This window comes from Pholcus phalangioides, unplaced genomic scaffold, assembly GCF_987345545.1.
Source record: "Pholcus phalangioides strain wild (caught in Gottingen) unplaced genomic scaffold, Ppha-v1.0 ptg000010l_1, whole genome shotgun sequence".
Lineage (NCBI taxonomy): Eukaryota > Metazoa > Arthropoda > Arachnida > Araneae > Pholcidae > Pholcus > Pholcus phalangioides.
The window spans coordinates 36,443,150-36,455,561 of record NW_028301603.1 but is presented as its reverse complement, the minus strand read 5'-3'; the positions used below and the strand labels follow the sequence as shown (position 1 = coordinate 36,455,561).

The 12,412-nt window shown below is 38.9% G+C and overlaps 1 protein-coding gene across 5 annotated transcripts in view; it reads left to right on the top strand.

Moving 5' to 3' along the window:
• The window catches only part of LOC149081365 (uncharacterized), a 138,934-nt gene that overhangs the window by 73,808 nt on the left and 52,714 nt on the right, over positions 1-12,412 (top strand). For 3 of the 5 annotated variants that reach the window (XM_089238177.1, XM_089238175.1, XM_089238178.1), the window contains one exon: positions 9,832-9,941. In XM_089238177.1, the coding sequence (XP_089094303.1) occupies positions 9,832-9,941 (110 nt within the window). The remainder of the gene's footprint in view (positions 1-9,831; positions 9,942-12,412) is intronic. The other 2 variants (XM_089238176.1, XM_089238181.1) reach the window with 1 other exon arrangement.

Here is a 12,412-nt window from a genome sequence, read left to right as displayed (position 1 = left end):
ACTGATACTGCGTAACTGTACATGCACCTCGAACACATTCTGCTATCAATTTCTAACAAATTGGTACATGCCAGAATTTGTGTGTGTACGCGTTTTGAACTTAACGTGCAGTTTGTATCTGTGTAATGCTGCCATCTGTCATCAATTCTTCTAACCATGAGTGAAGTGTGATGGTTGATTAATTGCACCGTTATAGACCTGTTGATCTCTGTGGCAAGACTTTTTAACGAGGAATCTTCGACTGCTGCCTGCTAGGCCCCAGGGCAGAGACTGACTTTGCGAGAAGACTTCCCCCAAGGCCAGTTCTGAAGAATAAAGAACAACTCGCTCGTTCAGCGTCCGGGGCACCCAAGCCCTAGCTGTGGCCTTGGGCAGAATAAAAATCATACAAGCGCAAAGATACTGAAATTGAATGCGGGGAATTTGTCGGAGAAGGGGGAAAAACCAGACAGCAACACTGCCAAATAAAGGGTTAAAGTTAGAGTGATGTAAGTTACATTTTCAACAATTCTGACAAGTCCAGAAATGCCATCCAGAGATGCTAAACTGAAAGAAAAAATGAACCAAGTTTCAGCTTCAATAGTTTATCCACTTTAGATTATGAAATCCTAAAATTTGGGACTCATAAACTTTTTTGGGACTGATTACAACAATTCTAGCAAAACTGCCTCTTCCTCAAAATCGGGATTCATCAACTTACACCAATCCCTGACTTCAACCTCCTCAATTATAACTTAACGTAAACAGCTACAGTAGAACACATCGATTATCTGAGTTACTTTCATAAATTGGTACAAATATTAGGCGCAATTTATCCCTCTGGCGCTACAACAAATTTTTTCACAAAATGTTGCAGCTTATAACGAGAGCTTTACGGATTGTGAAGATAATGGCTTATATCAGTAGTCTTGGGCGATATGGGAAGGGATGGAACGCTCCAGGAAGGCGGTATAAGCTACTGGTACAACAGAGGATCTTTTAGGCTAGCATAGTTAAAGTGTGATAAGTGCAGACGGATGCCGTTATAACGAACGCCAAGAGACCAGAGGAATCACTTCGTTAAAACGAAATTTCGTTATAAAGGAATTCCAGGTTACCTAGCATTGTTCCTAGGTAAACTTATATGATATGTGTTATGGGCATCTTTTTTTCAGTCACCTCGTTGGGCATTTTGCCTGTTGTGGCGTTGTATTTGTATTTATTTGGGGGATTAGAAAAGTGTTCGTTAAAACGAGATTTTTGATATAACGGTATTCGATAAAACGGGATTCGACTGTATTCATCACTTTCTTTTTTTTGAGGGAGGGATGAAGAAAAATGAGTTCGGAAGACTTTGTACCACCACGGCACCCCTGAAGCACTTCATAGTGTTCGGTGACAGAAACATTGAAAGACTATTTTTTAACGCAATGTAGTGTAAAGCAATCGTTTCGGCAATAGTGTGTAACATGTTCGCTAACTACCATCATAATACGGCACAAAGAAGATCTGAATCTTCTCTTTGAGAACCTGAACTAACTTCAGATTCAACATTGTTAATGAAATGGAGCAGCCAATGTTAAAAACGTTGATCCGTAAAAATAGGAACAATATAGAATTTGTGTGAAGTTCCCTTTCGAGATTTCACAATCACATCGAGTGGATTTTCGAACGCCAATCGTTTACTGAACTTCTAGTCGGCCATAACTACCCATTCCATTCATTGAGGCTGAAACGAACACAAAACAAAAAGAAAAGCGCTTTTTCTTGAGAGCTTTGAAGAACAATGGTTTCCACATTTGAGAGAGAGGAAAGAGAATAATTGATTGTGTAGCTAGCTCTCTCTTGTGTTTCCTATTCTATTCTCTTTTTATTAGAAAACGAAACTGGGCTATCCTCATCGGTAAGAATCAGCTTTCTAGATTAACACTTCTGAAGCTGAATGATTCATTCTCATGGGTATGGTATACAGGAAGAAACAAAAGAAGAGCCCATTTCGCCATTGGTCATTCGGTAGCAATGACCTCTTTCGATACTACACAACTTTTTATGTTTTTGTTTGAAAATCTGAAAAGCCTGGGCTTTTTTCTACTGAGGAGGACAATTCTACTGAGTGGGGAATCGGTTCTAATCAAATCTGGTTCGAGTTGCCTGAGTTTTCCTGAAAGCATTGAACCACTGTTAGTGGTATTAAATGGAGAAAAATGGACCTTTTTGTTCGTCCTCTGAATGAAATCGATGCTCCAAGAAAAGATATACGTTGTCTTTTTTGGCTGAATTGCATTTTCTCAGTGTCGAAATTTATCACGGTTTGTTAATATTGTTTGTTTATACCAGGGGTGCACCACAACCCTTTAAGTATGTGCTTCGGATACTACTCGCAGGCCAATAACCATTTTTATTATAAATTCGAACTGAAACCGCTCATTTCTATTCTATTTTTGCGTTCAAACTATATTATTGAATTCACAAGACACGAAGAATAACAAATACAGTCACTTTCGGACTTAAGAACAGGTTTCGTTCAAAGCATCGTCCGTAAGTCGAAGCGTTAATAAATTTAAATCGCGAGAATTCACAGAAATCTTTAAAAAAAAAAATCGAAATTGCGCATGCGCGCGTTTACAGAATTTTTAAACACTTCTTTGATAATACTTTTCATGCACTGGATAGGGGGTGGGAACCAAACATCTCAGTCTAAGGGCCCTTATTTTATCTCATCCTAATTCTATGTTACGAATGGCATGCGCTAACTCAAACGCACGCAACTCAGCAAAACCCCCACCCTACCTTCCCATCCGTGCCGAGGCCGTCTTTTAAGGCATGGGATCCATCCCTAGGGCAGTCAGAAAGGCTTCAGGTGTACGGGGGGGGGGCGATGATGATGCGATCAGGGCCATCTTAAGAGCATCATGGGCCCCCAGGCCAAGTGATTTTTCTGAGGCCCTACCAGGCGAATTCGTGAAAATTTGAACTGGTTCTCATTTTTTGTGAGGACCCTATTTTCTTGAATGCCCGAGTGGGGCGCATGCGTTAAGACGGCACTGAATGCGATCTGGTGATATGTTTTTCTGGAGTAAGTATACGAATTATACTACTTCCAGTCTCTCAGGCAAATTGTCTCAGAATTGACTTTGACCGGGTGCCCTACGATAATTTCGAGAGAGTCCTTCCCCACTTTTGACCATGTTTTATTTCTGGTTTCATATAATTAAATGTTCACCCCATCAAATATTCATAATGCTGGAAATATTTCTTTCAATAATTTTCCAAATATTCTTCTTAATTGTGAATTTTAACGAATAGCGAAATACTTATTTTTCCGCTCTATAAATCTGAAATTATTTCTTTCAATAATTTCAAAATTATTTCTCTCTAGAAATGTTTTCTAGAAGTGAATTTGAAACGACTTCTTTCACCGATTCTGGAATGCATTTTTTGTATTTGGGTTCTTTTTCCAGCGCATTTTCTATCAAATTCTTCAACTGCGTAAGAACTTTTTTGTCATCGGGCCACTGAACAAACGTTTTTAAAGCTACATGTGGCCAGCAGGGCATGCATTGAAACCGCTGTTCTAAGAAGTTCTCTCTTGAGCATATCGGTAGCAAATGCCTGTATGAATTATACTTATACAGGGTGATTTTTTACGAAAATATATATATCTACAATGTGATAATTACAATGTAAAATATAATACTTAAGTGAAGTAATTATTCTAAATCCCAGGGACACTAAATTGCTGCTCGCGAGTTGTTAATGGTTGCTCCCTGGGGTAAGATGTAGAGTTGATGATTTTTTTTTTCTTTTTGTGGAGAAAATAAATGCTCCCTTCGGGGAACCCCGTATGGCGAACTATGTTTGCTGACGCACACTTTGAGAAACACTGAACTAAGCCAGTGTTTCTCAAAGCGAGCAACGCGTTTCCTAGGGCCGTTAGCAACCTCTGTCATGGGCATCGCGAGGAGTTTGCGTGTAACCGCTGAGACACACCGCGGGACATATTTGACGTTATAGCCAAGTCCGCGGTTAACTGAGCTATACTTCACACATATTATCAAAGAGCTCGGCGAAATACGAGTATCCCCCAGACCCACGAGTTCAAGATTCCTGGTGTAATGATTTCGGCCTCTGTTTAGGCTCTGTGATTCTTTTCTAGACCAGTGTTTCTCAACCTTTTTCAGTCCATGGCCCTCTTTAGACCACATTTTCTTCACGTGCCTCCCTGACTGATGAGCGCTCCCCCCCCCCCTCATTCAAGAGCCAGACCCTTTCTACTTATTCAATCTAATCGAAACTAAATTTATGATCAACAAAAATGTTTATAAATAAGATCGATATCTGGATCCCTGGGCTAGGCACGGCCACCGAAAGTGGGTGATTATTCCTTCCAAGACCGGAATTATACTGAAAAAAAATAGGACTGGGGAAAATACGGGACGATTCAAAGAACCTGCACAATAAATCAAACCTCCTGACACATCAACATGGGTCCACGCCTACCCTCGGCTAATGTTCGGTAATCTTTTTTTTTGTGGGGGGGGGGGGGATTATGTATAGCCGTCTCAACATTGCGGATCACCGGGCAAATTAATGCTCTGGGTGCCCCCATACTTAGCTGGACGTAACAGCTTATATATTTACATTTGAAATCATAGTACCAGATCTCATCATGTAGACTCTGTGGACACGAGGCCTCCAGTCATGCCCACATATGTTAAGATGGCCCTGATTTCTATGAACAGCTCTGTTTGATTCTGAAAAAATAGTCACATTTTTTCCCACTGCATTTCTCTTGATAGCTTTATGCCTTCACAACTCTCTGTGGCCCCCTTAACCACTTGTCGTGACTCATCCTTTAACATTATTCTCAACCAACCGTGGTCCCCCTCCCCAGAACATCCCAGGACCGCAAGGGCGGCCATATAGCTCTAGGCTGAGAACTACTGTTCTAAACTATTATGGAGAGCCGCGGATGAACGATGATAAGGCCAAGGAAGCCGCGGGTGGAAAAAGTTTGAGAATAAATGAGCAAAGCTAAGAATTAAGAACAAAATAGGTGAGAGGAAAGAGAAAGTACGAATACGTTAGTCTAAGTCCCCTGACTCTCCCCCCCCCCCTAAAAGCCTACTTATATTGTTTTTTGGAGAATTCAAGTATTGAGTTATCCGAGTTGGCCTCGGTGGCGTTCATCTGGACCATAGTTTCCTCACCTATTTTGTCCTATCGCCTCCTTCTTCAGAAATTTTTGTCTCCTATCGCAATCTAACCCATAGGATCCCATGTTATACCCGTAGCTTCTACCGCCCCCCTGGAACATTCCATCGCCCCGACGGGGGCGTTAACGCCTACGTTGGGAAACACTGATCTAGATTCTACTGTACTCTACACCAGTGGAGACTGAATATGTAATTATCCTGCTATAACTAGGACCTGCTTATATCCCACAAGGGACAGAGCGGGGGCCATATGTTTGGTGTTTGTGTGCTATAACTAGGGCGTTACCTTACATACTAAGTACGGAGCATATCCAGAATATCAGTTTGTCCGGAAGGCCATGACGTGGAGATGACCATGCATTGACACCTCGCTGATAGCCCAGAGATAAGTTTTTTTGTTCACTATAATTCAGAGAAAGTCTCGTTCCTGGATTACATCGATTAATCAATCCACAAGAGACATCGCGTAAGGACGTGTCTTGAACTATTCCATTCTACTTAAGACGTCACGTTACAGAATTCAGTTACATATTTTTCATGAAAATTATTAATTTTTTTAACCATTAACATATATTAAAAATTTCAAAACTTTTATTAATGAAAAAATAAATAAATTCCGATTGCTTCTGATGTGATACATTCAAATTTTCGTCACAACGCCACTGAAGATTCCGTAAATTTTTTGTCGTTAAAACAAGATGTCGCTACAACCGAAGCTAATATTTTCAGGATCATTTTTGACAAAATATATATATATATATATATATATATATGTATATATATATCTTTCGAGAATTCACAATGTCCCGTACTTGTGATTTCAATTTCCCGTATTTTTACTCGATCAAACATGGTCAGCCGATTGATCGAGTAAAAATACGGGAAATTGAAATCACAAGTACGGGACATTGTGAATTCTCGAAAGAAATGTTTCAAATTGCAGATGAAATCACCAAATATTGCTGAAAAAAACCCCTCAACGAGAAATACAGGATGTCCTGTAAGTTTTAGTCCTGTCCTAATTCGACCTACATCAACCATTCATCGTTGAAGTACGGTACAATTTTAAGAAATGCTCAAAATATGTTCAGAAATCACCCTGCACCAGTTTTAAGAGTGAAAATACAGTGCCACAAAGCAAAAAAAAAAAAAAAACGAAAATATTTATACGGTTTCCCCCTGTCCTCTAACTTTTATTAAAGTTATTGCCCTGTCTGTTCTGTGAGCCAAACAAATAAACTCCTATGTTTTTAACTGCAATATTCACTGAGCTATATTAAAATCGGAAGGGAAAGGACAGCATAAATGAAGGAAAGGAGCGTTCAAATATCTTGACGAATTTTGCAGTTTGAAAAGTGAAGTACTTTTGTTGGCCTCAGAAGAGACAGAGCAACAACTTTCTAATTGGAAGCTAGAGAACAGAGAGAGACGGTATAAAAATGTAATTGCAAATATCATGTAACACACTCGGGATTACATTATTAGATCTATGATAAAAGATCTTATATCAATAGGCCCATTGATTACATTTGCTCGAATGTAACCGATGCTCTTATTGGTTGTATTTTCGACTTTTATCAAAGAACTTTTATCAAACTTTGGTAGTGTAATCCCGGCTTCACTTCTGAAATATAGATTGCAGCACTGACGAATCAAACACAACGCTACATACGCACCCAGACTGTTAGGTACACACACAGTTACACTTCCGGCGCAACTCACTTGGGTAGTAAATCACCAATAGATGGTGATAGACCTGAGTTGTGTGCTCGGCGGTGAAAGAAAGAATGCTTCTGAAAAGAGAGATAAATACTAAATCCGTTAACAATTTTTTTTTTTTTTGAGAACAGAATGTTAGAGCGCCATCTACAAGGAAACCAAAGCCAAGCACAACGGTGTAAAGCGCTATCTATTGACAACGAGGGGAAATACAGAATCAATTCTTTAATCAATTTCAATAGCTACACACACGAAATTCAAATGCGCTCAAGCATAAATACTCAAAAAATTAAATATAATCGGTTTATATCATTTTCTCAGCCATGTTGTCAAGACGGACATGATCGATTGGCGCAGTCTATTCTAAAAAAGTCACAAGAAAAAAAAATCCTCCTCGCCAAACAAAAATATAAGAAATTGGTTGAAAAGAATATAGTGTATAATAGGTGTTTGACCCTAAGCCTTCTCTGACTTTTTATGTCAAACTTTTTTTTTTCCTTGGACAAACTCTGACAAATAGGTCTCCAAGCTGTCAAACAAACTTTAAAAAAAAACCGTCTGATGTCACTGGAAATAGCAGCCATTTAAAGTTTTTGGCGTTTGAATAATCTTTTACGATGCGGGGGTTTCAGGTTGCGTAACCGTCAGCAAGTTTTCGGTTTATCTTGTTTTTTTGTGTGTCTTGTCTGTCTGTTTGGGAATCCAGGCCAATGCTGGTAATTCTCCTTCGTGTATATCTCCGAGGGAATCCCTGGCCTTTCCTTTCACACATGAACTAAATATATATTTGGAGAAATTTTTAATGCGCGGCAACAGCGAGGAAAGTTGGAATTTCACTTGATGACATTGACTCTGTTTCATGTTTGGCAGAGTTCTCATTTGGCTCCTTTCACATCAAGTGGAGGCCACCGCTGAAGAGACCGAAACTAGATTCTTTTCTTGGTACGTGAATGATAACGCGATGGACTGCTATCTATGAATCTCTCGTATTCGGTTATGATGGCTTAGATTCTTTGACCCTTGACTGTTGTAGATATGACGGTATTGGCATGATGAGAGCGCATTTTATTTGGCTGTTTTAATTTTTTCTGCAAGAAAATCGCAAATGCAACCTGATGAAGATTGTATTAATACTAAATTTCGCAGAGTTTCCCATATCATTAATCTATGGCTGCAGTTGATGCTGAAACTAATTAAACCTTATATGTATTCAATTAACATCACTCACAATCTCTTCCTGTGTGTTTCTCCCTTTCAAAAGCATACCAGTACTTGACCGCACGTGCGCCTCGTAAGCATTCTTTTGCAGAATTTATAAGGAATTGAAACATGCCGGAACATGTTACGTTGTCAAAATATTGCCTGTATTGTGTTATATATTTGTACTGCGATCTGTCTTCTAGATTTTGAAGTGCAAACGACTTCTAAAGGATACTGCAGGGTGTCTCAGAACTCGTTGAAATGAGAATGGTGCTAGCATACACCAAAAGAAACGATTCTTGCAATTAAATGTTTCTCTCGTGATGAAACCCACCTATTTGACTTATACGTGCATTATCCCACTTAAGACGTCACCAAAAATGGCAACCCTGCTCACATCACGTGGAATGACAGAGACTCTTTTCTCTCGTGCGTATTAGGAGATATTTTCCTCTTCTTTCCCTTCCTGGGTTCAGGACCTCTTCTTTCCCTTTTTTTTCGGGCCATTCTCTTGACCGCCATATTAACATGCGCTGAACAAAAAAAAAAAAAAAAAAAAATACAATCATTTGCTATTCTTGGTTTCATCGCAAAGTTATTTTTCATGTGTATTACCCCCCCCCCCCTTCATTTCAGCGGTAGAGTTCCGAGACACGTTATACATACAGCACGTAGGTAAATGAAATGTCAATGATTGATCCCTCCAGGCCAACCGTCTCCCTAGAATGATTGATACCTGCAAAATAGGAAGAGCATCCATGAATTGTCCATCTGCAAGCGTGTTCTGTTAGACTAGTTGCTTTTTTCAGCTCTCAAAGTTGATGAATCGGAGCAAAACCCTAAAAATAAGTTTTTTTATTACCTCCAGAATGCGTTTTACATTTACTATCCAACTGCGGTTTGGTCAGGGTTGCATCTACCATTCGCCACATAGCCAAATCACGACGGAATGTTTTAATTCGCTAGTTTAGAACCCAGGAAGGGAAAGAAGAAGAAAATATCTCCTAATACGCACGAGAGAAAAGAGTCTCTGTCATTCCACATGATGTGAGCAGGGTTGCCATTTTTGGTGACGTCTTAAGTGGGATAATGCACGTATAAGTCAAATAGGTGGGTTTCATCACGAGAGAAACATTTAATTGCAAGAATCGTTTCTTTTGGTGTATGCTAGCACAATTCTCATTTCAACGAGTTCTGAGACACCCTGCAGTATCCTTTAGAAGTAGTCGTTTGCACTTCAAAATCTAGAAGACAGATCGCAGTACAAATATATAACACAATACAGGCAATATTTTGACAACGTAACATGTTCCGGCATGTTTCAATTCCTTATGAGACTGTTAATGAGACTGAATTCACGGAATTATAGCTTTCCCACATTCGTCGATTTGGCTGCACTTTTCTTTCTGTTTAACTGACCAAATTGCTACAAATATAACTAACAGTCACAGTATACTATTAATGTTTCAGTTTTTTATTGATCCACCGTGTCTTAAGCAATAACTATGTCTATTGAATCCTCGCATTATTAATTAACATCGAATAAAAACAATGACCGATCTGTTGATGCTACCATATACTGTAACTTGAATTTTATCGACTCTTGAGCAAACATAAATTGGCCTCCACTACAGGCCGAATTTAACAAGTTTGCAAGTTTAATGATGTCTGTTGGATTTAAACATGACTGATCCTCATTCGTTTCTTTTGTATTCAGCAGGGCGGACTGTGTTCCATGTCTGATGTGCTGGACAGCTGCAAAGACGCCGGCGGCGGTGGAGGAAGTCCAGTGGCTCAGCCGAGTGTCCGAATAAAACACGTCACCAGGTACAACCATTTTTTATGGATTTATTAAGCATCAAAATGAAGTAGAAACGCTGTCGTAAACAAAATTCATTCATGACCGATATGTGTGTGTGTGTGTGTGCGTTGTGAGAAATAGATTTCTGGAATGGGGAAAAGGGATTTCAAGGTTACTCATTAGTCAAACTGAAATGGATTCAGCTCCACTCACACAGATATGAACGGTTCCAGCACACGATATCCAATTAAACGAGTTGTTTGGTTATTTCGTTATACAGGGAACAATTCAATTGTTGTTTAACATCGTTGTATAGTTTGTATATTGAAAACTGATGAAGGATCAAAATTAATAGAGCTTCTGGAATAAAATAGACATAAAAATGAAATGACAACTACGTTGAATTACAACGATCACACGATACTTGAGATTTTAAATTTTCTTTGCGAAAATTAATGCTTTCTATGGGCTATATTTTGTGGGAGCTGGGAAAATCTTGCATGCAAAGATTAATGTATTATTCTTATTTATGTAAAATTATCAACTCATTAATGAAAATTGAGAATTAATCGAAGAATAAATCCCAGCATTGATGGAAATTCAGAATTAATAAAATTAATAATTCTAGAATTGCTGAAAATCCTAGAATTAAATCAGTTGAAGCTCAGACACCTTTTTTTATTACAAAAAAAAATAATATTTTTGATATATTATACGTATATATTTTCCACCTCTATTACGGTAAGTATGCCCCCCCCCCAGCACACACAAACTACAGGGCTCGGTGTGACCGCACCTGTCGCACACTACACTCGTTAGTGCGGCTCTGTGCCAAATAGAGGGTTAACAGTTGTCCTATAATAGTCATTATCTTCCATTAAAAGGGGGGCAGGCGGCGGAGTTGTTGAATTTATTCGCTTGAACGGGGAACTTTGTCTCTACGTGAGAAATTTTCGTTCCAGAGGATTTTATCTGTTTATCGGTTACCCGATTAAACGGGCTCTACTGCACCACACGGCTCAAATAATATGCGACTGGTCATGACGACCAAATTCGAACGGATAATTAGAATTTCGCTTACTTAAGTTGCATTTTGAGCTCGATTTAAGACATTGGAACTCATGCCGAATTTGTTGACTTACGCGTACTTAGCATGGATGCCAATGCCTAACATGGAGGAACAAGAAATGCAAGAAAAGAGTTTGGCGTTTTTTTCTTTTGTCTCACAACAAAGATGATTCTTCCACAATCAGAAAAAAGTATCTTCTTCATGTTGCTTGCTGATCAAGTTTGGCGAGGTCTCGCCTTTCCAAGTTCATAAATTCATTGTAGAACTCGAGACTCTTCACCGTCTCTCCTTTTCCATGTGTGTACCTTCTTCGAGTTTAGCAGAGCGTTTAACAACTGTTTCTTTTCCCCTTTTTGAAACACCAACACGGACGCTCTATAAAGAGGCCATTAAACCGAGGTTGGTTCGTTCTTTTTCCCCCCTCCTTCTTGATGCTGGATATACTTATCCTTCCCTGACAAAGATGGCGTTGTTTACCTGATATTGATATAGATAGCTTTATATCCCGGGGGCGTTTTGGTTAGTTGATACAGCCAGTCACGTGACTGAGGTGCATTGACGGAACTTTTGGAAAGCGATTATTATTTTTAAAGGTTGTTCTCTTGAGGAATTCCCATGAATCCGAAAGTAAATAATAGCTTTTATGGATGTCATGTAGCCAAACTTTCTTATCCCAGAGAGATAGGATTGAAATTCATCACCCAGGGAGAGAATCTTCTTATGTAGGGTATAAATAAAAATGATAGTCACATAAATGAATTAAGAGTCACATAAATAATAATCACGCTCCCCCCTCCCCACACATCCTTCAGCAGGGCCGCTAGGCTGGGATTCTCGGTAGGCCTCCTAGGGCAGACTTTCACGAGCCTTCCTATAGTAAATTTATAGAATGGAAAAAAGAGAGAATTGTCTGGGGCCTCAGGGCTGGGCTATATGACCACCACGTTCCTATATCATCCCCTTATTTTGATTGTCTTTATAAAAACGTTTTCTTTATAACTTGTATAAATTACGGTTCATATATGAGATTAAATATCCATCTCAGTGTTTTGGTCATTTTCAGTGTTTTTTTTTCATGAAATACATTTAAATAAAATAATAATACTTTTACTAGCCTTTATAGACTCTCACCATTTTTAGAAATTTTGCCGAAAACCGGCTAGTTTTTTAGCCATTATTAGCGATATCCCGTATATAATAGTCACATAAATGAAATGAAGTCAACTAAATAAATTAATAATCAACTAAATAAATTAATAATCAACTAAATAAATTAATAATAACATCAATAAATTAATAATCAACTAAATAAATTAATAATAACATATAACATAAATAATAATCATGCCCCATCACATCCTGCAGCAGGGCCGCTAGGCTGGAAGTCCCCGTAGGCCCCTCCAGACCAGACTTTCACGAGCATTCGTA